This window comes from Salmo salar, chromosome ssa12, assembly GCF_905237065.1.
Source record: "Salmo salar chromosome ssa12, Ssal_v3.1, whole genome shotgun sequence".
NCBI lineage: Eukaryota > Metazoa > Chordata > Actinopteri > Salmoniformes > Salmonidae > Salmo > Salmo salar.
This window is the reverse complement of record NC_059453.1, coordinates 61,766,933-61,794,330: the sequence shown is the minus strand read 5'-3', so window position 1 is coordinate 61,794,330 and position 27,398 is coordinate 61,766,933. Positions and strand designations below refer to the sequence as shown.

At 44.4% G+C, this 27,398-nt stretch overlaps 2 protein-coding genes across 5 annotated transcripts in view; one reads left to right on the top strand and one right to left on the bottom strand.

The window, feature by feature from the left end:
- The window catches only part of LOC106565453 (LIM domain and actin-binding protein 1), a 30,793-nt gene extending 8,779 nt beyond the window's left edge, over nucleotides 1-22,014 (top strand). For 3 of the 4 annotated variants that reach the window (XM_014132607.2, XM_014132604.2, XM_014132605.2), the window contains exons 3-11: nucleotides 644-692; nucleotides 8,525-8,977; nucleotides 16,988-17,042; nucleotides 17,509-17,606; nucleotides 18,326-18,391; nucleotides 18,790-18,841; nucleotides 19,194-19,276; nucleotides 19,433-19,566; nucleotides 19,905-22,014. In XM_014132607.2, the coding sequence (XP_013988082.2) occupies nucleotides 644-692; nucleotides 8,525-8,977; nucleotides 16,988-17,042; nucleotides 17,509-17,606; nucleotides 18,326-18,391; nucleotides 18,790-18,841; nucleotides 19,194-19,276; nucleotides 19,433-19,566; nucleotides 19,905-20,988 (2,074 nt within the window). In that variant the 3' untranslated portion in view covers nucleotides 20,989-22,014. Of the gene's footprint in view, nucleotides 1-643; nucleotides 693-3,745; nucleotides 3,776-8,524; nucleotides 8,978-16,987; nucleotides 17,043-17,508; nucleotides 17,607-18,325; nucleotides 18,392-18,789; nucleotides 18,842-19,193; nucleotides 19,277-19,432; nucleotides 19,567-19,904 lie in introns of those variants that run through there. The other variant, XM_014132608.2, reaches the window with a different exon arrangement.
- A 3,664-nt stretch (nucleotides 22,015-25,678) lies between these two features.
- The window catches only part of LOC106565452 (SPRY domain-containing protein 3), a 55,408-nt gene continuing 53,688 nt past the window's right edge, over nucleotides 25,679-27,398 (bottom strand). Inside the window, exons 9-11 of the mRNA XM_014132603.2 lie at nucleotides 27,069-27,188; nucleotides 26,760-26,881; nucleotides 25,679-26,496 (exon numbers count right to left, since the gene is read on the bottom strand). Of these exons, the coding sequence (XP_013988078.1) occupies nucleotides 26,362-26,496; nucleotides 26,760-26,881; nucleotides 27,069-27,188 (377 nt within the window). The 3' untranslated portion in view covers nucleotides 25,679-26,361. The remainder of the gene's footprint in view (nucleotides 26,497-26,759; nucleotides 26,882-27,068; nucleotides 27,189-27,398) is intronic.

Sequence of the window (27,398 nt, the reverse complement as noted above, 5' to 3'; positions counted from 1 at the left end):
TATCGCCCAGCTCTACGTACGTACTGTACCAATCACACTTGTCCTTTTGGTGCTCCAGTATGTACATACAGTCAGTCAAGTCTGATCAGTGGGGAGCCAAAATGACAACCACTTACACTTGACTATCAACCGTGACCTATTTCCTCATACACCTTGCATGTACAGGTCATTTTCTTCTGTTGCTATGTAAAGTAGCTGTTGCCTTACAACAATCCTGACCTACCGTGCCACTCGTACATTTCAGCTGGCATTTACATAGCTATGGCTAACTGTGAACTTTAACACCTCACAAAGCAACCGTTTTGACTATGCAGAGGTGAAGAGCAGAATCAACAACAAGTCCTCTCTGTCAGCCCTAGCTATGGAATCACAATTTCCCTAGTATAACATAAGAGTGTATAAAACCGGTGTAACACTGGTGTTACAGTCGAAAAGCAGGAAACGGGATCTGTGGAAATAGCCCAAAACTCTTTTTATATTGCTTACACTTCCCTGATCTCTTTAGACCTTCAAAACATGTTCAGATACTATTGATTTAATATCAGTGCAAACTTCCATTCCCAGTGTAATGCTTTGGTCTACTTTACTGCGTGCACCTCTGTTCTTGATCAGCAGAGGTCAGTGTTGCTCCTCTGTTCCATAGGTACCAGAGAGCTGCTGAGGAGGCCAATGCTGAGAAGAAGAAGAAAGCAGTGAGTATCTCCATTCAGCTCCCCAACAGGAGACCCACTCATGGAATTACAGGATGTGACATCACCTCAGACACAGTCACCAGTTCAATGATACGCTTGTGAAGCTGCCCTCTTGGTCAAGTCCCTGACTCTTTGACTCTGTCACCATTGAACTATATCCGATCAAATTTTATTGGTCACATACACATGGTTAGCAGATGTTAATGCGAGTGTAGCGAAATGCAAGTGCTTTTAGAACTGACAATGCAGTAATATCTAACAAGTAATCTAACAAATTCACAACGACTACCTTATACACAAATATAAAGGGATGAATAAGAATATGTACATATAAATATATGGATGAGCGATGGCCGTGCGGCATAGGCGAGATGCAGTAGATGGTTTGAAATAGTGTATACATATGAGTTGAGTAATGTAGGATATGTAGACATTATTAAAGTGGCATTATTTAAAGTGACTAGTGATACCTTTATTAAATCCATGTATTAAAGTGGCCAGAGATTTGAGTCTGTATGTTGGCAGCAGCCACACTGTTAGTGATGGCTGTGTAACAGTCTGATGGCCTTGAGATAGAATCTGTTTTTCAGTCTCTCGGTTCCAGCTTTGATGCACCTGTACTGACCTCGCCTTCTGGATGATAGCGGGGTGAACAGGCAGTGACATCGGGTGCTGTAGGTATCCTGGAGGGCAGGTAGTTTGCCCCCGGTGATGTGTTGTGCAGACCTCACTACCCTCTAGAGAGCCATTCGGTTGTGGGCGGTGCAGTTGCCGTACCAGGCGGTGATACAGCCCGACAGGATGCTCTCGGTTGTGCATCTGTAAAAGTTTGAGTGTTTTAGGTGACAAGCCAAATTTCTTCAGCCTCCTGGGGTTGAAGAGGCACTGTTACGCCTTCTTCACCACACTGTCTGTGTGGGTGGACCATTTCAGTTTGTCCGTGATGTGTACGCCGAGGAACTTGAAGCTTTCCACCTTCTCCACTACTGACCCGTCGATGTGGATGGGGGGTGCTCCCTCTGCTGTTTCCTGTAGTCCACGGTCATCTCCTTTGTTTTGTTGACGTTGAGTGTGAGGTTATTTTCCTGACACCACACTCTGAGGCACCTCACCTCCTCCCTGTAGGCTGTCTCGTCGTTGTTGGTAATCAAGCCTACCACTGTAGTGTCGTCTGCAACCTTGATGATTGAGTTGGAATCGTGCATGGCCACGCAGTCATGGGTGAACAGGGAGTACAGGAGGGGGCTGAGAATGCACCCTTGTGGGGCCCCAGTGTTGGGGATCAGCGGGGTGGAGATGTTGTTTCCTACCCTCACCACCTGGGGGCGGCCTGTCAAAGTCCAGGACCCAGTTGCACAGGGCGGGGTCGAGACCCAGGGTCTCGAGCTTAATGACGACTTTGGAGGGTACTATGGTGTTAAATGCTGAGCTGTAGTCAATGAACAGCATTCTTACATAGGTATTCCTCTTGTCCAGATAGGATAGGGCAGTGTGATGGCGATTGCGTCATCTGTGGACCTATTGGGGCGGTAAGCAAATTGGAGTGAGTCTAGGGTAGCAGGTAGGGTGGAGGTGATATGATCCTTGACTAGTCTCTCAAAGCACTTCATGATGACGGAAGTGAGTGCTACAGGGCTGTAGTCATTTAGCTCAGTTACCTTAGCTTTCTTCAGAACAGGAACAATGGTGGCCATCTTGAAGCATGTGGGGACAGCAGACTGGGATAGGGATTGATTGAATATGTCCGCAAACACACCAGCTAGCTGGTCTGCGCATGCCCTGAGGACAGCGTCTAGGGATGCCGTCTGGGCCGGCAGCCTTGCGAGGGTTAACATGTTTAAATGTTTTACTCACGTTGGCCACGGTGAAGGAGAGTCCACAGGCTTTTGTAGCGGGCCGTGTCAGTGGCACTGTGTTGTCCTCAAAGCGGGCAAAGAAGTTGTTTTAATTTGTCTGGGAGCAAATGTCGATGTCCGCTACATGGCTGGTTTTCTTTTTGTAATCTGTGATTGTCTGTAGACCCTACCACATACGTCTCGTGTTTGAGCCGATGAATTGCGACTCTACTTTGTCTCTATACTGACGCTTTGCTTGTTTGATTGCCTTGCAGAGGGAATAGCTACACTATTTGTATTCAGTCATGTTGCCTTGCCATGATTAAAAGCGCTTTCGGTTTTGCACGAATGCTTCCATCAATCCACGGTTTCTGATTAGGGAAGGTTTTAATAGTCACAGTGGGTACAACATCACCGATGCACTTGTTAATAATATACATGGCTAAGACTATAATCAAAGAGAATTCTCTTGGTAGATAATGCGGTCGGCATTTGATTCTAGGTCAGGTGAACAAAAGGACTCAAGTTCCTGTATGTTGTTGTGATTACACCATGAGTCGTTAATCATAAGGCATACACCCCCTCCCTTCTTACCAGGGAGATGTTTGTTTCTTTTGGCACGATGCCTGAAGAAACCGGGTGGCTGTACCGACTCTGACAACGTATCCCGAGTGAGCCATGTTTCCGTGAAACAGACTGTTACAATCTCTGATGTCTCTCTGGAAGGAAAATCGTGCCCTAATTTCATCAACCTTGTTTTACTAGAGATTAGACATTGGCGAGTAATATGCTCGGAAGCGGTGTCTGGTGGGCTCGCCTTCTAAGTCTGACCAGTAGGCTGCTCCGTCTGTATGCCTAAGTGGTTTTGTGCTCTCTTCTCTGCTCAGGCTACTTATTTTTGACAGTGAGTAGATGGGATAAAGCATTTTGTCATTCACGTGGTAAAATGACAGCCTTTCGAAAATGTCCACCTCCCACACACCCATTATAATCCTCATCTCGTCTGAGGAACACACCAAACAATTCCATGCCTAGTTCTGCCTGGCCACTTATTGTGATGGGCAGGCCGTCAGCCCCATAATCCTGACTCAGTCGACTAATCCCAAAGTAATTCCCTCTGTTGGGATAGTTGTCTTTGTCTGTTGGGATAGTTGTCTTCTCTGTTGGTTATTGTCTTTGTTTGTTGGGAAGTGCTGGAGAAGTGGACAAGGGAATAAGTGATCGGCCGATGTCATGCAGGAGTACAAGGTAACTACCTAACATTTCCAATGGCTCATCGATGGGGAATGTATTTTGATCATTGGGTACCTAGCTGCCAGTGAATCTGGACCTAGAGTGTAGCACAGGAGTTGCCCTGCGTGACGTGATATTGTGGAATTCTGGAGAGGCTCAAGTAGTTGTAGACAAACATTGTTTACACACAAGGTCCTTATTAAGGTCATTCAGAGTGAGGAGAAGACACACACACACACACACACACACACTGGTTGTATTTTTGTGTGGTGCATGCTGTTCCTCCAGTCTTCCTGTTTGTGCTGAGTTAAACAGGTCTAGTCAGCACAAGGCTGTGTGTGTGCGTGGACCCACAGGCAGCACTAGTCCTAAAGGGTGGGCTGTAAATTTGGGTCATAGGAGGAAGAGAGGTCTCAGCCTTCTGAGATGCAATCCTCTGTGTTGTGGTATGAGAATCGGGGGCAGGAGTTTTAACTCGTTTTTTCAGGTTTATTTTGGTCCCTGAGTTTTTCCTGGTCAGGTTAACCAGCAGCAGTGTCATAATGAATGATTACATGGTGGTCCACAAATGAGTGCTAAGGAGGCTCCTGCAGTCTTAACATTATATTGATTGTGTGGAATCTACACTGAACAAAAATATAAACGGAACATGTAAAGTGTTGGTCCCATGTTTCCTGAGCTGAAATAAAAGATCCCAGAAATTTTCCATATGCACAAAAAGCTTATTTCTCTCCAATTTTGTGCACAAATTTGTTTAGATCCCTGTTAGTGAGCATTTCTTCTTTGTCAAGATAATCCATCCACCTGTCAGGTTTGGAATATCAAGAAACTGATTAAACAGCATGGTCATTACACAGGTGCACCTTGTGCTGGGGACAATAAAAGGCCACTCTAAAATGTACAGTTTTGTCACACAACACAATGCCACATATGTCAAGTTTTGAGGGAGTGTGCAATTGGCATGCTGACTGCAGGAATGACCATCAGAGTTGTTGCCAGAGAATGTAATGCTCATTTATATATCATAATCCGCCTCCAATGTCGTTTTAGAGAATTTGGCAATACTTCCAACCGGCCTCACAACCGCAGACCACGTGTATGGCATTGTGTAGGCAAGCGGTTTGCTGTTGTCAACATTGTGAACAGAGTACCACATGGTGGGGTTATGATATGGGCAGGAATAATCAACAAACAAAATTGCATTTTATAAAGTGCCAATTTGAATGCACAGATATAACGTGACGAGATCCTGAGGCCCATTGTCGTGCCATTCATTCACCACCATCACCTCATGTTTCGTCATCATTTTCATCATCATGTTTCAGCATGATAATGCACAGCCCCATGTCGCAAGGATCTGTACACAACTCCTGAAAGCTGAACATTTCCCAGTTCTTCCATGGCCTGCATACTCACCAGACATGTCACCCGTTGAGCATGTTTGGGATGCTCTGGATCGACGTGTAAGGCAGCGTGTTCCAGTTTCTGCCAATATCCAGAAACTTTGCACAACCATTGAAGGAGTGGGACAATATTCCACAGGCCACAATCAACAGCCTGATCAACTCTATGTGAAGGAGATGTGTCGCGCTGCATGAGGCAAATTGTGGTCACACCAGATACTGACTGGTTTTCTGATCCATTTTTTTATTTTATATATATATATATTTTGAAGGTATCTGTGACCAACAGATGCATATCTGTATTCCCAGTCATGTGACATCCACAGATTAGAGCCTAATGTATTTATTTCAATTGACTGATTTCCTTATATGAATTTTAACTCAGTAAAATCTTTGAAATTGGTGCATGTTGCGTTTATATTTTTGTTCAGTATAATTCCCCCTTCAACTGTGACCATTATCAGTAATGGTTCTGTATATAATTACAGGTATGATTATTCCTACTTAATCACATCTATTATGTTCTCTAACTGCAAAAGTTAATGACAGTTTTATAGGGGAATAAATGGCCACTCCTTAACTTTCAACATGAGGTCCTCCCTTCTACTGCTGAGTCAGGCAGATTGAGTCACCTTTAGTGTTCTAACCAGGAATCAAATCAAATTTTATTTGGCACATGCGCCGAATACAATAAGTGTAGACTTTACAAGCCCTTAACGAACAGTGCAGTTCAATGAGAAAATATTTACCAAGTAGACTAAAATAAAAAGTAATAATTAAAGTAACACTAAGAATAACAACGAGGCTATATACAGGGGGCACAGGTACCGAGTCAGTGTGCGGGGGTACAGGCTAGTTGAGGTAGTCTGTACATGTAGGTGGGGGCGAAGTGACTATGCATAGGTAACAAACAAACAGCGAGTGTACAAAAGGGAGGGGGGGGGGGAGGAGTCAATGTAAATTGTCCGGTGGTGATTTTCTGAATTGCTCAGCAGTCTTATGGCTTGGTGGTAGAAGCTAGTAGTGTGTGTGTGTGTGTGTGTGTGTGTGTGCGCGTTCTCGTTCAGTAGCGGTGAATGGCTGAGATGTCTCAATAGGTTAAACAGGACATTATGTGTTGTAGGTCACGCAGTGTCTTGAGGACAAAAAGAGTCAAATGGGAGGAGCAGTGACATTGTTGATTTGACGCCTTACTTTTAATGATCCAGTTTTCAAGGAAAATAAATAACTGAAAGGGAGTTTGGTTTTGTACAACACTGTCTGCAATGTGAATGTCATGATGTGATTGGCGATCACAGATCTCAACACTGACAGCATGAGGTTCTGTAACATGACACATGGTAAATGTTAGGTGATGCCATGACTTCAGTGCATTGGTATTGGCTCTGAAACTTCAGCCATGTGTCTGCTGGAGTCACACACACAAATAACCACATATTTATTTGGGGATAAACTTTGAAGTGAAAAGTAAAGAACCCCAGACTCAGTCAGCGAAGAGTTAAACATTTCCCAAATGTATCATTTCCTGCTTTCTGGTTTCCTGGGATATTTTTTTCCCCCTCTGCCTCCATCTCGCTCTTTCTCCTGGTCTTGATGGGGGGTGGGCTGGTTCTTACTTCCAGAGTTTTTCTAACTGCTAACATCTGGGAGAGCTTGATCACCCTTACTCAGCACAGAGACCAGAGGGAAGGACGGCAGACTGATTCCAGCTACAGGACTCTCTCCCTGTCTACAACCTAGACTCCCCACTACGCTTCGCCTCGCTCTCACAGGTTTCACCACTTCTTTTAGAAAAACAGGGAACCAACTTTTCATTGCCTGTTGCTCCTTTTTCCTTGTACTTCTTGTACGTACTTCTTGTACGTACTTCTTGTACTCCAGCTGCTTTCACACAGAGAACGATTATCTTAGTTTTTTTCTACTGTCTGAGGTTTTTTTTCTCAACTTTGGGTTTCTCTTCCTTCTTTCTCTTTGTTTGTTCCTCCTATATTAGTCTCCTTCTTTTCCATGTGTGTTTCCATCTTGTTTCTGTCACATATTTTGTTGGTGAAGCACGGCTTGATGTGCAGGCTCGGTTTGTCTGAGTTGCTGCTTGGTTGAAGTGTGGTCAATGTGATGACAGTAGGAAGTCGTGTCAGTTTATTTGTATAGCTGTGTGAAGTTTGCATGGACGTCCACTGCTATATGGTTGACCACCTCATTATCACGTTGAAGGGAAAAATCAGGTTTGTTCTTCGTTAGGGCGTTGTGAATGTTGGTTACCTTCTGATTGGAGCTTGTCTCATGGATGTCGTTTTGACCATATAGATGACATGTTACTCTTCTTCATGGGGTGCGATTAGATACTTTGTACTGAGCTGAGCTCTGTGTTCCATAGCCCAGTGTGGTTTCTTGAAAGGAACATTGACTACCCCATGTAAAATAAGTTAATTAGTTCTCTGTTCTGCGTTCAAAGGGCCGTATTGTTTCGTATACCTTTCAGAACGTCCTCATATTAAACAGGCCGTTTTACAAGCGGACGTTCATTTCCATATCTTCTGATGAAGATCAGTGAATGGCGTCACATAGTGGAGTATTGTTGTCCCATAGTGGTTCATCTAGCAGCTCACCGTAACTTACGAGTCGGGAGCTTCATGGACGGTTGAGCCTAGCAGAGCAGAGAACACTTCCTGTACTTTCAGGAAAAGGCGAGGTAGGTTTCCACAGAATGGAATATGGTTGAGAACGAGATCTCCGTGTTCAGTCCTGCTCTGTCTCCATCTTGAGCCAAGACTTTGTGTGCCGCTGTGGAGTGGAGTGTGCAGCAGCTGATAGTTGCCTGCTCTGACTTCAGCCACCAGCCAGCTACTGTCGTGGCTGGTTGAACAGCTGCTCATCTAATCTCTCTTTCCTTCCACGTCAGTAACTACCACCGTCCGCAGTCTTTTCCCACTGTGGCCTCGGGAAGAAAACTCTGACAGAGTTATGAACTTGAGATTTTTCCTATATTTTTCCCTGTTTTAATTTGGTTTGTCTGGGTGCTGGACATTGGGTGACATAATACTGGACATGGTTGACTGGTAGAAGTAGAATGTTGGAAGCAACTGGTGATGACTATATTGTTGATAATAGTTTCATTCCACACGGTTGAAAAAACGAGACTGTGACTATTTTGTATTATTTCTAACTGTTAGAAATGGTACTGTTTTTTTTGGTGTTCTTACAGTTTCTCATACAAGACTACTCTTACACACAATTAACCTCGGTACAGTTTACATGGTGGTTGACTTTTCGGTCTATTTCAAGACGTTGCATCAGTCAGAAACTTCAAGACATTCTTCCAGTTGACCATTCTCTAAATCTTCTCTTGTCTTCCTGTCAGTCAGTGGAGAGCCTGCCTCCCACACTGCGTCCAGGGAACCTGAGTGTTCTGAAGAAGCGCTGGGAGCAGCCGGCACCTCGCCAAGACAAACCCTCCCTGCTACCAGCCGGCCCACCACGCGCCCGCCTTATCCCCCCAGCCGTACCCAAACCAGTGCCACCGACCGAGCACCGCCCCCCAGCCAAATCCCCTGGATCCCCGGGCACTCAGGGTAGTCAAGACACAGCCGCCAGCTGCTTCCAGTATCCCTTAGCAGCTATAGCCAAGGAAGGAGCGGAGAGAAGGATGGAGAGAAAAGATCAGCGGCCAAGTGAGGGAGAGGAGGAGGAAGGGCTGATGCATGTGGAAGGAAAGGTGGTGCCACCCAGCCCCTGCAGCCCCGTCGAGAAGCCCAGCGTGCCTCTCAACAGCCTGAAGATGATGTTTGAGACGGGAGAAGGCGCCAAGAGAAGGGTAAGACTGATAGACTCACACACACACACATTTTACTCAAAAACGTTCTCATTCAGGCAGACACACACTGTGGGTATGTATCCCTCTACAAAAGTGGTTCCCAAACTGTGGGGCGTTTCCCCTGGGGTGGGGGGGTAATAGTAGAATGCACAAGGTGCAACTTCGAAATTGACAAGTACATTGGCAGTGTTCCTCAATGATGGAAGGGGGAGCCCTGAGTGAAAACGTTTGGGAACCACTGCTCTACACAGCATCTCCCCTCTCTGCTCTATGGATTCTCTCTCACCCCATCTCTTGGCAACTTCCTCAACATAGCTGCTCATTATGGTTGTGGGGTCAGGTCAGTCATCTGACTGTGTGTGATTGGTTAGCCCCCCCGTCCCCCCCCCCATATCCAGCTGGGATGCAGCTGAACTCCTGGTCTGTTGCACAGCCTGACAGTTTCATGGTGCCTTCCTTTGGAGTGTAGTCATGCCAGCAGTCACATGCCTTGGTACCTGATGCATTCGTGCCTTTCAACAAGCCCCGTCTGACTTCATAAAGGCACCCCGAGGACTACTGTGTGTCTCAGTGCGCATCACTAAGTACAGACAGAACACCCATTCACTCAGACACACACACACACACACAGAGGATACTTGCTAAAACTAGCTTTCCTACTCATACTAGAGGCCAAGAAACTCAAAACATGCATACATGCAGTGACTTGACGAAGACGCCCCCAGTTGAGAAGTGAGACACTCAGAGGGAGGGTCTCCTGTGGCTCCTCCAACATTAGCAGAGAGAAGTGTCATTAGTGGCCATATTAACGACCCGGCCCTCTGTCTCATTACTGCCTAATTAACTCAACCCTTCAGTCACACTCTTTCTGTCCCCTCAAAAGGTTTCTGTTTCAGTTCTCCACACTGCCCATCTGTCCCATATCAGCTCCTAAACAACCTTCTCCTCTTTAGTGTACACACACACACACACACGCCATAATAGCCCAGGGTCAAGAATGTACCCGCATTCCTCCTTGTCTTTCTCTTCAAAGACTCACCATAGGAATTTTCTCTCCCACTCTGTGTCCTGTCATTCTCCTTCAGTTAGGTATTCACCCCTCATGGCCCCCACCCCACCTCTTCTCTCAGCATCACACAAGATTGCACTCCTCTGTTTACTTCTGCTTCTCCTATTTTTCAGTTTTCTCGTCTAGTAAAAATGTGTGACTCTGAGACCTTAATACTTTGTATATTCCTGGTGGTCTCTGGTGTAGGCTAGCTTAGCTTAGCCAGCCCGGTGTTGATGCATGGTCCAGGTGGAAACGCAACTGTGGAGTCCGACTCAGACTGGAGGGAGTTTGCCACCACGCCTTGGTGTTCATCTCTTTGTTAAGTGTGTTCATGATGACCACTAGCAATACTTAGTTCTACATGTTGGAACTTCCCCCAGTGTCTCCTCAGGGAGACTGGTCTGAGAACAGTGGTAGTGTTGTAGTCTTTGTCCTCTCAGTCAGACGAGGCCTGCCACAATGGCCATGCTTCTGGACTTCTGCTGAATTTACTGCCAGGGTTTTAAGAGGGGAGTGACAGACAGTAGGAGGTCGACCTCGATTCGTCTTGGTCTGAGAGCTGTGCTCACTACTCGGTGTGTTTCCTCTACACATGCTCACAAAAGCCTTTTATCGCTACGCCAGTGCATTTCAGCTGACCAGAGCGGAGGTGGGGCTGCGCGTGGGTGGAGGAGCTGCGTCTCCAGGTGTACACACACACTCATGCTCCATCTCTCTCTCTCACACACACACACACATTAGTGTGTCCCCCCTGCCTTGCCTCAGCTTGTATCCCCCCTGCCACAGCTTTAGCTTTAGCTCAGTGCCTGCTCTGGACTGATACCATCTTACAGCAGTGATGTCATGGAAGTGGTATGCACCCCCCCCCCCCCAATTCACTAGAGGCCAACAAACCCTGCTCCTACAGAACACAAACTCCTTTCTCTCTCCCTCTCCAATCAAAAGACTCGCAGTACGTTCTCTCGCTCTCTCCTTCCCTCTCTCCTTAGTTCTACGCCTCGCTTTCTGTCTTTCTTTCTCTTTATAACCTCTCCCTCACCTCTCACACACTCCTTGTTTCTAGTTCTCGTTTACTCTCTGTATTCCACCTTTTCTCTTTTGTCTCTCCTGTTTTTCCATAGCCCTCGGTTGTAACTGTATGAGCTGTAATGGGTCCTGGGCATAAAAGGTTTAGATGGGGGCAGATGAGGCTCTGTTTCACTACCTGGCTGTCACCCAAATCCACTACACCCTGTGCTGCTTGCCACTGGCATTAGCCTTCTCTACTACCACAATATTCAAAACATAGCTTGGTGTTTTTTTTGAATGATTCTAGTCACCATAGTTACCTGGTTAGAGGCAGACCATTTGCACATGCAAAGAACAGTTTGAGACTACAGCACATTGTGTAGACTACATATTCAATTCACGCTTGAAAAAGGTAGGAGCTTTAGCCTGTTTGATCAGTTGTGTAGATGACATGCTTGTCCTCTCTTTAAAATGAGTCATGCCTCTCTGCCTGGCTGTTGTTTTGGTTGATTTAGCCCAACATTTGGCACACAGTTTGATTTTCAGTGGAATCAGTTGGTCCTGTCTCAACCTGTCCTCAGTGAACTACAGGCCGTATGGCTGTCCTCTGCTCTAACGTAACATCACACTCTCTTGTAAAACATTGTGTATGAGCAATATTTTGAGTGAACTAGGAAATTACCTTTCAATACATTACATTATGGTCACCTTGTAGCTTCAATCCGCATGTACAATGTAAAAGGTTATTGACTTGGCTATGGCTGACTCCAGAAGGCCCAGTCTGTTTTAATTGGCCAGATCCCGCCTCCACTCATCTGTATCCAGGATTACTGCTTAAGCCTGACCATCTGGTTTACACATCAGTGGGCTGTAATAAACACACACACGCTCGTGTTTGTTAATTCTGTTGTAGAGTCTAAGGTGGGGGGGTGGGGGGGGGGCTGAAATGACAGATGGAGTTGTTTTAAGATGGATCTTTTAGATATTTTATTTAGAATTTTAGTACCCTTTTTAGGTATCAAAAAATAATAATACAAATGATTTTGGCCTTTACTACTAAAGCCCATGGAAACGCATTGAATAACACAACCATAAATGGAAAAAAATTAATCATAAGAAACAAGATTTTGAAGTGTCTGTCCTAAATCTAGGAGATAATTAAAAAACACAAATATTTTGTTATTTTTTTTACACATTTAACCACTTTCTTGGGGTTGGCACAAAACAACTTACTTCCATTTTGTTTTTTTAACCCAATACCGGTTGTCTTCAGACGAGTCCCGTGACACTTGAGGGGGGTCGTAGAGCAAAACGGAGAACACCATCGTGAGAGCCTCCCCTTTCCGTAGAGTAGTAGTTAGTCCATAGAGTAGTAGTTAGTCCATAGGGTAGTAGTTAGTCCATAGGGTAGTAGTTAGTCCATAGGGTAGTAGTTAGTCCATAGGGTAGTAGTTAGTCCATAGAGTAGTAGTTAGTCCATAGGGTAGTAGTTAGTCCATAGGGTAGTAGTTAGTCCGTAGAGTAGTAGTTAGTCCATAGAGTAGTAGTTAGTCCGTAGAGTAGTAGTTAGTCCGTAGAGTAGTAGTTAGTCCATAGAGTAGTAGTTAGTCCATAGAGTAGTAGTTAGTCCATAGAGTAGTAGTTAGTCCATAGAGTAGTAGTTAGTCCATAGAGTAGTAGTTAGTCCATAGGGTAGTAGTTAGTCCGTAGAGTAGTAGTTAGTCCGTAGAGTAGTAGTTAGTCCATAGAGTAGTAGTTAGTCCATAGAGTAGTAGTTAGTCCATAGAGTAGTAGTTAGTCCATAGAGTAGTAGTTAGTCCATAGGGTAGTAGTTAGTCCGTAGAGTAGTAGTTAGTCCGTAGAGTAGTAGTTAGTCCATAGAGTAGTAGTTAGTCCATAGAGTAGTAGTTAGTCCATAGAGTAGTAGTTAGTCCATAGAGTAGTAGTTAGTCCATAGAGTAGTAGTTAGTCCATAGAGTAGTAGTTAGTCCATAGGGTAGTAGTTAGTCCGTAGAGTAGTAGTTAGTCCGTAGAGTAGTAGTTAGTCCATAGAGTAGTAGTTAGTCCATAGAGTAGTAGTTAGTCCATAGAGTAGTAGTTAGTCCATAGAGTAGTAGTTAGTCCATAGGGTAGTAGTTAGTCCATAGGGTAGTAGTTAGTCCATAGGGTAGTAGTTAGTCCGTAGAGTAGTAGTTAGTCCGTAGAGTAGTAGTTAGTCCGTAGGGTAGTAGTTAGTCCATAGGGTAGTAGTTAGTCCATAGGGTAGTAGTTAGTCCGTAGAGTAGTAGTTAGTCCGTAGAGTAGTAGTTAGTCCATAGGGTAGTAGTTAGTCCGTAGAGTAGTAGTTAGTCCATAGGGTAGTAGTTAGTCCGTAGAGTAGTAGTTAGTCCGTAGAGTAGTAGTTAGTCCGTAGAGTAGTAGTTAGTCCATAGGGTAGTAGTTAGTCCGTAGAGTAGTAGTTAGTCCGTAGAGTAGTAGTTAGTCCGTAGAGTAGTAGTTAGTCCGTAGAGTAGTAGTTAGTCCGTAGAGTAGTAGTTAGTCCGTAGAGTAGTAGTTAGTCCGTAGAGTAGTAGTTAGTCCGTAGAGTAGTAGTTAGTCCGTAGAGTAGTAGTTAGTCCGTAGGGTAGTAGTTAGTCCGTAGGGTATTAGTTAGTCCGTAGGGTAGTAGTTAGTCCGTAGAGTAGTAGTTAGTCCGTAGAGTAGTAGTTTCTAGGTTAAACCGTTCGGACGCTACAGACGTTTTTGTTAGAAGACGGATTTTCGGGATGTCTCATGGTCTGACAAACACCGCTCTAGCTCTGCCACCTTTCACCACAGATTTTTTTACACATTTAACCACTTTCTTGGGGTTGGCACAAAACAACTTACTTCCATTTTGTTTTTTTAACCCAATACCGGTTATCTTCAGACGAGTCCCGTGACACTTGTGGGGGGTCGTAGAGCAAAACGGAGAACACCATCGTGAGAGCCTCCCCTTTCCGTAGAGTAGTAGTTAGTCCATAGGGTAGTAGTTAGTCCATAGGGTAGTAGTTAGTCCGTAGAGTAGTAGTTAGTCCATAGGGTAGTAGTTAGTCCATAGGGTAGTAGTTAGTCCATAGAGTAGTAGTTAGTCCATAGGGTAGTAGTTAGTCCATAGGGTAGTAGTTAGTCCGTAGAGTAGTAGTTAGTCCATAGGGTAGTAGTTAGTCCATAGAGTAGTAGTTAGTCCATAGAGTAGTAGTTAGTCCATAGAGTAGTAGTTAGTCCATAGAGTAGTAGTTAGTCCATAGGGTAGTAGTTAGTCCGTAGGGTAGTAGTTAGTCCGTAGGGTAGTAGTTAGTCCGTAGAGTAGTAGTTAGTCCGTAGGGTAGTAGTTAGTCCATAGGGTAGTAGTTAGTCCATAGGGTAGTAGTTAGTCCATAGGGTAGTAGTTAGTCCGTAGAGTAGTAGTTAGTCCATAGGGTAGTAGTTAGTCCATAGGGTAGTAGTTAGTCCGTAGGGTAGTAGTTAGTCCGTAGGGTAGTAGTTAGTCCGTAGAGTAGTAGTTAGTCCGTAGAGTAGTAGTTAGTCCGTAGAGTAGTAGTTAGTCCGTAGAGTAGTAGTTAGTCCGTAGAGTAGTAGTTAGTCCGTAGAGTAGTAGTTAGTCCGTAGAGTAGTAGTTAGTCCGTAGAGTAGTAGTTAGTCCGTAGAGTAGTAGTTAGTCCGTAGAGTAGTAGTTAGTCCGTAGAGTAGTAGTTAGTCCGTAGAGTAGTAGTTAGTCCGTAGAGTAGTAGTTAGTCCGTAGAGTAGTAGTTAGTCCGTAGAGTAGTAGTTAGTCCATAGAGTAGTAGTTAGTCCATAGAGTAGTAGTTAGTCCGTAGGGTAGTAGTTAGTCCGTAGGGTAGTAGTTAGTCCGTAGGGTAGTAGTTCGTCCGTAGAGTAGTAGTTAGTCCGTAGAGTAGTAGTTTCTAGGTTAAACCGTTCGGACGCTACAGACGTTTTTGTTAGAAGACGGATTTTCGGGATGTCTCATGGTCTGACAAACACCGCTCTAGCTCTGCCACCTTTCACCACAGATGCAGAAGTGCGACATAGGTAGATGTGGAGGATTGAGATGCAATCAATGCAACAAAAAAAACATCTCTACCTTAAACTGACAGATTTTGATGGGGATTTTTGTTGTTGTGTAACTTCGACTCTCAGGGGTTAAAGGGATACTTTGGGATTTCAGCAATGAGGCCCTTTATCTACCCCCCCAGTCAGATGAACTCGTGGATACCATTTTTATGTCTCTGTGTCCAGTATGAAGAAAGTTAGAGGTAGTTTCGCAAGCCGATGCTAACTAGTGTTAATGCAATGACTGGAAGTCTATGAGTATCTGCTGATTTTAAAATAAAAAAATAAAACAAAATTAAAAAAATTGTATCCACAAGTTCATCTGATTCTGGGGAAGTTGAGAAAGGACGTCATTGCCAAAATCCTGAAGTATCCGTTTAACCTTGATCCCCTCACTGGGCCTTTTGTCTGTGTTTGAACAGTGTCCCTTCTCCCTAGCCCCCCTGTTGTGACTTGCCCTCTCTCCTAGCCTGTACATTCTTATGGCATTGTAACAGGGCATCTTCAGTGTTTTCTAGGTTAAGGTGAGAGGGGAGTGTGTTAAGTATGTGTATAGCCTACTTGTTATGTGTTTTCAGTTGTGTGTGTGTGTGTGTATTGGTGAGTAAAATGGCTGTGTCATGGTGGAGTAGGTGGGGGGACAGACGGTCCTGTCTGACAATGGCTCTGCCTCTTGAGCTTATTAGGGGATTAACACTGTGTACATGTGTCCGCACGCTAATGTGTACATACAGTAGTGCAGGGTTCCCCAACTGGCAGGCCGCGGTCTGAATTTGGCCCACAGCGCAACTGTTTATTTTATTCTCACACACATTAGAGAGTTACTGTATGTGTGATCCTATACAAACATAAGCAAGGTTTGAAATGATTAGGTTTTAGTCAAATATATCTGTTTTGTGCGTCCTGCAGTCAATCTGCAGTCTACAAATGAATTGTAATTATGTTCCGGCCCCCCTGAACATCCGGCCAAGAGAACATCGTCCCGCGGCTGAATCTAGTTGAGGATCCGTGTGTGTGTGTGTGTGTGTGTGTGTGTGTGTGTGTGTGTGCGTGTCTCCCTTTACCATATGGTGAGTCATGATGTGGTTGGTTACATGGTTAACAGACCTGTTTGGTTGCGCTAGAAGTATTTTAGCTGGAATACGTCTGAAGTTGTTTGTCTTGTCATATCTGTTTCTTTTCCATGATGGACTACATATTATGCTTAATGCTTTCTTTAAAACAGACTGGTTGAATTTAGCTGTAGAATTTCATTGCATCTGCTGTCCAAGATTAGCCGACTGCAGTAAATTCACCATCTTGTTCAAGTTAGAAACGTTTCAGCAACTTGAGACAATTGAGCTTCCTCTGAAACCTGGACACCGTAGATATTTGGTGATTTTTGTTTTGGTGTTTAACAGTAAAGTGTTCCTTACTGCTTTGAGTCTCTCTGGGCAAATTACATGAATCACTGCTGGGAATGCTTGTTATTTGATTAGGTCTAGAGCAAGGTGTCGGGGGAAATGGCACATGCCCCAATGGGTGTGTTTGTGGTAGTGTGAATAGGGGTTTGTGTAAGCAACCATCAATGGCTCATTGTAATGTAAAGGATATGCAGGAACTGGTTTTGATGTCGATGGGCCAAACCATTGTGAGATAGGGGGAAGTTGTGATGAGTCGTGGGGGTGGTCAAATGTGACCAATGATGGGGTTGTCTGAGTGTAAAAAACATTAAAAGCAGAGGCTGACTAACTACAAAGGCATGGAGAGAGAGAGTTGTAGAGAAAGCAGGAGGAGACTGTGGTTGTTGGGGTGGCGGTGAGGACATCGGACAGTCCTTGTCTGAGGTCGTGTAATAAACTGAACCCTGACCCTTTGACCACTGTGTTATCATCCAGGTGAGCACGGGACTACACAGCAGCTCCTCCGAGGACATGGACCAGAGAATAGGAGGTAATACATGGGCACGGGGACACACACACATTTGCACTAGACCCATATAGTGCAATCATATTCTGAGGGCACTGTATCTGATATCACTACTAGGCACTAAACTGACAAAAGGATCCCATGCAGAGAGGTGCCCACTGCAGTTCTAATAGCCACGAAGGTTACAGATGGGAACACAATGTGTGCATGATAACGGCTGTGCTTGAACTGAGGCAGAACAGTGTGTCAATTCACAGTGCGTACACGGCTTCATCTAAAAAAGACCAGCTTTATTTACTCAAGTCAACTTTTGGCAGCTTTTATATATCGTTACCCCCTTTTTTCCCTTCTTCATAGCAACTAATGTCGGCTAGTGACTTCTGACAACATTGCAGCAGAGCAAGGTGGGGGATCAGGGTCAAGAAACCTTGTAGATGCTAACCTGTGTGTGTGTGTGTGTGTGTGTGTGTGTGTGTGCGCTTTTCCACAGTGTTATCCCCTGACCGAGTTCTGGAGACCACCTCCCTGAAGGAAAGAATGGCCAAGTACCAGTCAGCCGTTACCAAAAAGGGCCCACTACCACGCACTGTGAGTTTGTGTGTGTTTGTATTTATTATACCCATTTCGTACAGAAGATGTGGTATATTATCTGTAAAAAAGAATATATAAGGCAATATGACCCCCTTTCAAACAGCCTTATGTACCACTTTTCCCTTTTAATCATACCAGTGGGTAACTGGCAAATTGGAAGGGATGGGAGTGTTAAACCATGGGGGCTGTTTAGATGTCAAATTAGGGAGGTGTTGACCTGCAAAAAAAACAGAGAACCATTCACACAGACCCAATACCTGTACTTTGGTTACAGGGTCTGAAAATGACTAGGTCTTTAGGTGGGTTTTAATTGACTGTTTTTTTTTTTTACCTCATATCCATTTCAGATGTATACGAGAAAGCCGGTATAAAAAAGCAGGCATGGTAAAATAGTGGGATTTTGGTCTGTCTTTTAAACACTCTCTCCTTACATTGTTTAGTCTCCTTTGTTTAGGAGAAGCTAGAGACACTGTGGACTCAGTCGCCAGACCTAAAAATCATTTTTTAGAAAGAAGTGATCCTCTACTCTTGTTTAATAGTCCAGAAGCTTTGGTCTCACCACATCCAAGGCTAATGTAAGGATGGTGTACATGGGAAAAGTTTCATGTCAAAGAAAGACAGATCTTAGTTCACATATTTTGTAAAATATGTTTTGTATATTGTAAAACGTAATTTTGTCACTGTTCTTTTACTGATCGACCTCTGTTCGTCTGCAGGCCAGTCAGTCAGAGGGAGAGGACGGCAGCCTCAAGGAGAATGTGCCCCCTAGTGGTGTGGCTGTGGTCAGTACCTACGCGCGTGTCTGTGTCTGTCTGTGTCCGTCTGTGTCCGTCTGTGAGCGTGCGTGTGGCGCGTCTGAGAAATTTGGTGTTGAGGTGTGTAGCGACAGAGGGAACATGCAGTGTGAGTCTGAAATAAACGATACACTGTGTGAAGATTAGTTAATTGGATAGGGGAGCAGCGTTTAAACAGATAAAAACTGTAAAGCAATGAAAGCTGGTGTGCTGTAAGTAAATAAACTCGTACAGGTGTCCTAAAAATCCTGCTTTAAAACATGAATACACATACACAGTGGCAGTAAACTCTTTCATATTGATTTGTATGTACAATTGTACATGGGTGAACAAGCTATGTACTGTATATTTGATTTGCTGACAGGTTTTCTCTCTTTTTCTCTCAGAGCCTGGCTTTAGAGTCCTACAGCAGAAAAGTTGCTGTAGCAGAGACCAATGGTGAGTCAGCTTTAATTTCCCTATCTCCCATGATGTCATCCCCCATGATGTCATCCCCCACAGCTCTCGGCTGGGGATGCTGAGGAGAGAACCGCACCCAGCTGCTCTCGCCTCTGATTGGTCCTCTGTAATCTATGTTAAATAGCAGAGGGGGGTGGAACCCCGACTGGGTTATTACCCTGAGTTACTGCTCTGTGTCCAGGCGTCTCTCTCGTCTCAAGATTTTTTTTGTGAAAAGCTCCCTTTTTTTTATTATTATATTGCTCTGCCCAACTGTGACACTGACTTCCTCTGCAGCCAAGATGGAGTCCCTGTAGTCTCACTGGTATGTTGTGTGTTTGGTCTGTTTCAGGTGATGGCATGGACACACCTACCTCTAAGGATAGTACCTCTTCTCCATCCTCAGCCCACAGTGACCCGCCCAAGGCAGCCAGGGTGAGTCCCCTCCGTAACCTCCATCACAATGACACGTACAACATGTATTCAATCAAGGAAATCGATAGGACCACTATAAAATCTGACGACACGACTTGTTACTGACAAACACAATGCAGTGTATGAAAGGTAAATTCTTAAAGTGTCTGTGTGTAGAAGTTCTGCCTGCCCGTGAGGGAGACGTGCATTGCATGCCTGAAGACGGTGTACCCGTTAGAGAGGCTGGTGGCGAACACCCAGATCTTCCACACCTCCTGCTTCCGCTGTCTGCACTGCAACACCAAGCTCAGGTACTTGGGACACTTGCTCCCCACGGGACACTTCAAATAACATTCTCTAATATCATTATACACATTTCCCATTCCAAAACATTTAGAAACCATAGGAGAAAGAACAAAGAACATGCAAAAACAGTATTGTGTATCGTGCATCATAATACAGTATCTTAACAAAATGCTTTTTTAATCGAATTTATCACAAGCCGTATCGATTGGAAGAACATTACTTTTGAATGTACATTTGTATGAAATGTCAAGTAAATCCAGTACTGCTTTCAGTAACTGGTGTCTTGTGTCTGCATGTATCTAAAGTATGTTTTTCTGGTTCTTTGCTGCCCTCTGCTGTTCAGTCTGGGAAACTACGCCTCTCTGCACGGTAATGTCTACTGCAAGCCCCACTTCAGCCAGCTGTTCAAGGCCAAAGGCAACTACGACGAAGGCTTCGGCCACCGGCCCCACAAGGAACTGTGGACACCCCGTGCCGAGGGAGAGGAGGAGGAAGAGGGAGTAGACCGGGAGGTGGAGAAGAAGCCAAAGGAGCAGGCAGAAAGAGTGGCGGCGGTGTCCCATCCAGCCTCAGCCAAGCAGCCCAGCCCCACGGTGGAGGAGTCTCACTTGGCCAAGGTGACGGACCTGACTGCCTCTCTGGAGACACGCAGCCACACCACCTCCACTGAGAAACTCTCCAGTGCCGAGAAAATACCAGAGGCCCGCAAGCTGAGGGTTGCCTGGCCCCCTCCTGCTGACAGCGATGCTGGGACCTCTCAAATTCTGGAGGCTGGTAGTGGTGTGGGCCGGCCCTGGAGAGCCAAGTGGCCCCCAGAGGGCGAGGTGTCATTGTCCACCCTGAGCCACGACAGGTGTGAGCTGAAGAGCCTGAGGAGGAGCTCGTCTCTGAAGGAGCGAAGTCGGCCTTTCTCGGTGGCCCCCAGCCTCACCACCACCACTGCCCTCGGGCCACGGGAGCCCCGCCGGCCCCTCAAATCCCTGCTGGATAGGAGGGGGTCACTGGAGGACAGCCGCTCCATGCCTAGGGAACCAGAACCCAAACCCCAGAGGGAGAGAGAGGAGGAAAGGCAGGAGGGCAAAAAGGAGCGCAAGCCCGCCCCGCCCAGCGGCAGTGTGGTGAATGGAGAGACCAGCTCCGAGGAGGAGGTGGAGAGTCTGCCGGCGGCACAGGAGGAGAAGAGAGAAGAGCCGATGGAGAGAGGAAAAGAAGTAGAAGAGGCTTCTCTGAAATGCCAAAGTGCCTCTCCGGATATCTCAGCGTCTTCCTCTCCGTCCCCGCAGCCCAAACACAACCGCAGCTCCCAGGACGTGGGCTTCTGGGAGGGCGAGGAGGAGGGGGGCGAGGGCGAGGGGCTCACCGTAGAGGAGATGATCAAGAGGAACCGCTACTATGAGGAAGATGAGGAGGAGGAAGATGATGTCTGAACAGACACTCCACTCTTAATCTGGCTGGATTTAGACTGGATACGCACACCAACACATTCTGTCCCTAGTGCTCCCTGTCCACCATATATAACCCAGGGAGTTTTTAAAAGTGCAGGGATAAAACCATGGGGACCCACTTGTTGAATTTTTCTTTGCTTGGGTGCAATCTGTGATCATTTTGCTTGTTTGTTTCATTCACACTAGGAAAGTTAGCAATAAATCAGTCTTACTACACTACATAAAACCAAACAGCCTGATTCTTTTGTTTTCTGAGGGAGCCTGATAGGGGAGTGGTAGATTGTAACCGATTAGATTGAAAGCATTGAATACTGTTTTCCATGTTTTTTTACACTGGTTAAGGCTGGTCTGTGTCTTTTTTAAAACTGGAAGTGAATACAGTTACGATATATATATATGACACATCTTTTATATAATCTAGGAAAGATTACATCGACTATATCATTATCTAAACTGGAAATGATCTTTTGTCAACATTTAGTTTTTTGTTGATGAAGAAAGACTAAGGACTTCTGACAGGAAAGCCTCTCAAATAAATATGAAATAAATATGCATGTTTGTATTTGCAAATCAGATGCTTATATAGCCTTTGCTTCACAGGTACTTGAGTGGACTAGTCCATACCACTGCCAGATGGATAATAGGAGAAGAGACGTTCTAAAATGATCACAAGCAGTCGCTTCATCTCTATGATAATACTTGAGAATCAAAAAAGGCTTGTGATAAGAATGTGGTAAATTGATCTTGGCCGAGTAAACCAACAGTGTACTTTGAGTTTTTGGGTCCTTTACCTTCCTGGATTTATGTTTTTAGTTACAGTGCCTGTTTTGAATTGTTTTAAAAGCATCCTATTTTATAATGAATTTTGAAAATTGGATAAATGCACAGATTGTTAAACTTACCCTTATGTTTTATACCTTACTTTAAGGAGGACCAAACATTTTTCGTATCTTGGAATTTTAAATCAAAGTATGTTTGAAATAAATAATAAATGGTCTATCATTGATACATCTGTTGTCTTGTTTCAGTACATGACCTAAGGCCGGGATTCAATCCAATCGACCTTGTAGACGGTGCAGCTTTTTAAAGGCCCAGTGCAGTCAAAAACGTGATTTCCTGTGTATTATATACATTACCAATCAAGTTTGGACACTCCTCCTCATTCAAGAGTTTTTCTTTATTTTGACTATTTTCTACATTGTAGAATAACAGTGAAGACATCAAAACTATGAAATAACACATATGGAATTATGTAGTTACCAAAAAAACAAATCTAAATATATTTTATATTCTTCAAAGTAGCCACCCTTTGCCTTGACGACAGCTTTGCACACTCTTTGCATTCTCTCAACCAGCTTCACCTGGAATGCTTTTCCAACATTCTTGAATGAGTTCCCATGTATGCTGAGCACTTGTTGGCTGCTTTTCCTTCACTCTGCGCTCCAACTCATCCCAAACCATCTCAATTGGGTTGAGATCGTGTGATTGTGGAGGCCAGGTCATCTGATGCATCACTCTCCTTGGTCAAATTGCCCTTAGACAGCCAGGAGGTGTGTTGGGTCATTGTCCTGTTGAAAAACAAGTTATTGTCCCACTAAGCGCAAACCAGATGGGATGGCGTATTGCTGCAGAATGCTGCTCTAGCCATGCTGGTTATGTGTGCCTTGAATTCTAAATACATCAGACGGTGTCACCAGCAAAGCACCATCACACCACCTCCATGCTTCATGAACTACACATGCGGAGATCATCCGTTCACCTACTCTGCGTCTCACAGTCACGGCAGTTGGAAACAAAAATCTCAAATTTGGACTCATCAGATCAACGGACAGATTTCCACCGGTCTAATGTCGTGTTTCTTAGCCCAAGCAAGTCTCTCTTTCTTATTGGTGTCCTTTTAGTAGTGGTTTCTTTGCAGCAATTCAACCATAAAGGCCTGATTCATGCAGTCTCCTCTGAACAGTTGATGTTGAAATGTGTCTGTTTACTTGAACTCTTTGAAGCATTTATTTGAGCTGCAATTTCTGAGGCTAGTAACTCTAATGAACTTATCCTCTGCAGCAGAGGTAACTCTGGGTCTTCCTTTCCTGTGGTGGTCCTCATGAGTGCAAGTTTCATCATAGCGCTTGAATAAACGTTGAAAGTTCTTGACATTTTCCGGATTGACTGACCATGTCTTAAAGTAATGATGGACTGTCATTTCTCTTTGCTTATTTGAGCTGTTCTTGCCATAATATGGACTTGGTCTTTTACCAAATAGGGCTATCTTCTGTATACCACCCCTCCCTTGTCACAACACAACTGATTGGCTCAAACGCATTAAGAAGGAAAGATATTCCACAAATGAACTTTATCAAGGCAGACCTGTTAATTGAAATGCATTCAAGGTGACTACCTCATGAAGCTGGTTGAGAGAATGCCAAGAGTGTGCAAAGCTGTCATCAAGGCAAAGGGTGGCTACTTTGAAGTATCTCAAATATAAAATATATTTTGATTTAACACTTTTTCAGACACTACATGATTCCATGTGTTCTCATAGTTTTGATGTCTTAACTGTTATTCTACAATGTAAAAAATAAAAACACTTGAATGAGCAGGTGTGTCCAAACTTTTGACTGGTACTGTATATTTCCACACAGGTTGGAATAATATTGTGAAAATGATAATGCTCTTTCAGTGTAAGAGCTGTTTGAAAAGACTGCTTGACATCTCAGCCCGTTTTGGTGGGATGGAGTTTTGGTCTGCCTGGTGACATCATCAGGTGGTAAATTAGTTAATAGACCAATAAGACAGAGTTCCAAACCTTTCTACCAATAACAGCTAGTTTTCAATTTTACCCTCCCCACAAAGACCACTCCGACAGTCCTAGCAAAATTCTTGCTTGAGAAATTGCTCTTTGCTTAGAAGCTACATATTTGTTTGTTTTCAACTAAATTAGTCAAAAATGATCACAGTAAGGATCTAACATAGTCCCGGGCTCAATTTGCCAAATTACATGTTATGAAAACACTAGCCAGCCATCTCATGGAGTGAAAATAAAAATCACACAAAGCGGGCCGTTGTATAGAAATAGATTCTCATCTTTAGTTAGGTATTTAAACATTGCATTCAATTGCAAAATGTATAGTTGACGCATTCATACAGTGAGGGGAAAAAGTATTTGATCCCCTGCTGATTTTGTACGTCAGAAATGTTATAAATTGATTTGCATTTTAATGAGGGAAATAAGTATTTGACCCCCTCTCAATCAGAAAGATTTCTGGCTCCCAGGTGTCTTTTATACAGGTAACGAACTGAGATTAGGAGCATACTCTTAAAGGGAGTGCTCCTAATCTCAGTTTGTTACCTGTATAAAAGACACCTGTCCACAGAAGCAATCAATCAGATTCCAAACTCTCCACCATGGCCAAGACCAAAGAGCTCTCCAAGGATGTCTGGGACAAGATTGTAGACCTACACAAGGCTGGAATGGGCTACAAGACCATCACCAAGCAGCTTGGTGAGAAGGTGACAACAGTTGGTGCGATTATTCGCAAATGGAAGAAACACAATTGTCAATCTCCCTCGGCCTGGGGCTCCATGCAAGATCTCACCTCGTGGAGTTGCAATGATCATGAGAACGGTGAGGAATCAGCCCAAACTACACGGGAGGATCTTGTCAATAATCTCTAGGCAGCTGGGACAACTGGGTGAAAGTGTTGTGGTCAGATGAGACCAAAATGGAGCTCTTTGGCATCAACTCAACTCGCCGTGTTTGGAGGAGGAGGAATGCTGCCTATGACCCCAAGAACACCATCCAAACCGTCAAACATGGAGGTGGAAACATTATAATTTGGGGGTTTTTCTGCTAAGGGTCAGGACAACTTCACCGCATCAAAGGGACGATGGACGGGTCCATGTACCGTCAAATCCTGGGTGAGAATCTCCTTCCCTCAGCCAGGGCATTGAAAATGGGTCGTGGATGGGTATTCCAGCATGACAATGACCCAAAACACACGGCCAAGGCAACAAAGGAGTGACTCAAGAAGAAGCACATTAAGCTCCTGGAGTGGCCTAGCCAGTCTCCAGACCTTAATCCCATAGAAAATCTGTGGAGGGAGCTGAAGGTTCGAGTTGCCAAACGTCAGCCTCAACCTTAATGACTTGGAGAAGATCTGCAAAGAGTGGGACAAAATCCCTCCTGAGATGTGTGCAAACCTGGTGGCCAACTACAAGAAACGTCTGACCTCTGTGATTGCCAACAAGGGTTTTGCCACCAAGTACTAAATCATGTTTTACAGAGGGGTCAAATACTTATTTCCCTCATTAAAATGCAAATCAATTTATAACATTTTTGACATGCGTTTTTCTGGATTTTTTTGTTGTTATTCTGTCTCACTGTTCAAATAAACCTACCATTAAAATTATAGACTGATCATTTCTTTGTCAGTAGGCAAACGTACAAAATCAGCAGGGGATCAAATACTTTTTTCCCCCACTGTATCTATGAACTGTAAGATTAAATGAACCTAACTGGTGATTAATATGAAATCAAATGGTACTCTGTAAGGAACAGTTGTGAGTACAGTGCATGGTCTTCCCTTTTGAAATCATAAAATGCAATCAATTAGCACATTGCTTTCTTGAGTACAGTTCTGTTATTACAGATGATGAATCAAAACAAATACAAATGTTGTTGATCAAGTATTTCATTTAACCTGTCATTCGCCAATAAAATAACGCAGAAGAGAAAGAACAGAGAAATGCTAAACAAAAAGTAGTGCATCATAATCCACTATATCTAGAATAAAGTGCTTTTGATAAAAGGATATGGCATCATGAGTCTTAGAAAAAATAAACATAACACAGCATCATAGTCATTACAGTCATTTGGATTTTGGCATACCTGAGAGTTGCATTTCTTGGCTGCGGGTTTTATGTTACAGCATTTTGAATTAATTCCTCTAATAATCTCAAAATAGAGTTAAACTAATAAGATTTGACTGATTGCTGCTTAAAGACCTGGGATTGGTCCAGCGATCAACCCTTTGAACCATTTATAGTATTTTCTATTGACATGATAACAGTAAGCACTTTCTTGAGGCACCCATGCAGTATTATATTGTTATATCAGCTTTGAATAATATCCACCTTCCTACCATATAGTAGCATGAGTTTCATTTTATGTTAGGAGTCAACCAGAGTAAACTAAACCGAGGTAGGACTTCCCAGGCAACATGCTCGATCCAGGAGTGATGTGAAGCGGAGGGATACCGCACTGGAGTGATAACTCCAAACACTCCCCTACAGCAGACTTGGGATTGGTCTATCATCATCATGTCGCTACCCTCTTCACCCTCTCCGCCTCTCCCTCTCTCAGCCGCTGAGGGGGTGCAGGTCAACCCTGATTTTCTCCCCGGTGCTCATCATGCCGATGGTAGGGTAGAACCCTCCTGCTGGCACTGCCACCTCCCTACGGCCCACCACCTTCCCATTCCTAGTGAAGAACACCTGGCACAACACAAGGGGGCGACAGTGAGTTAATATTCACACCAGGGTTGGGCTACATTTCATTTCAATCAATTCAGGAGAGCAACACAAATCGGCAATTTCCACTTCAGTGCCTACTGTTTGACCACTCCCATATCAAACCAAGTATCACATTAAAACCCCATAACTAATTTGTCATAACTCCTCTCCCCTGCTTCCCACTGAGCTAATGACCTGGCCCTGTTTGAAGGTTTGCTGTTGTAGACAAAAGATACATCTCTCACCATGACTTTACTCCCCTCCTGCTCTTCCCCATCCTCCTCCTCGTCCTCATCGTTCATGTAGAGTTCATTCTGGACACGCCGCTGCTTGGGCCAGACCTCCAAGTCCCCGTCGTCACTGTCATCTGACGGAGCCACACCGATATGGTCAGACAGACACAGACAGATTGATAGACATGGAGATGAGGAGACATAACTTATGAGACAGACAACCATGAAACAAACAATGTCTTTGGAGAATAAAAGAAAGCAGCAAATGTGAGTGGGGAGTTTTTACGGTATAAGATGGCAGCAGCCTATTGTTCAACTTACCTCCACTGTCCAGGATGTAGTCCCGTGGGAACATGATGCCACAGCCCATGACGTCCCCCTCAAAACAGCGAGGGCCAAAGGCGTCTCCCACCCCACTACCCTGGAAAAGCTTCCCATCATCTGAGAGAGGAAGGAATGAGATATCAATGAGCAAAGGGTGAGCGTGTGTGTATGTGAATGAGAGAGCATGTGTGCGAGTGAGCCGTCATTCTGCATTTCCATGCAAATTCAGTCAGTTCAGGGCAAAAAGAAAAGTCCTACTTCTATGAATCTCCTGCATTGACAAGGAAGTGAGTCCAATCCAGAACTTCAAAACGAGTGAGACTCCTA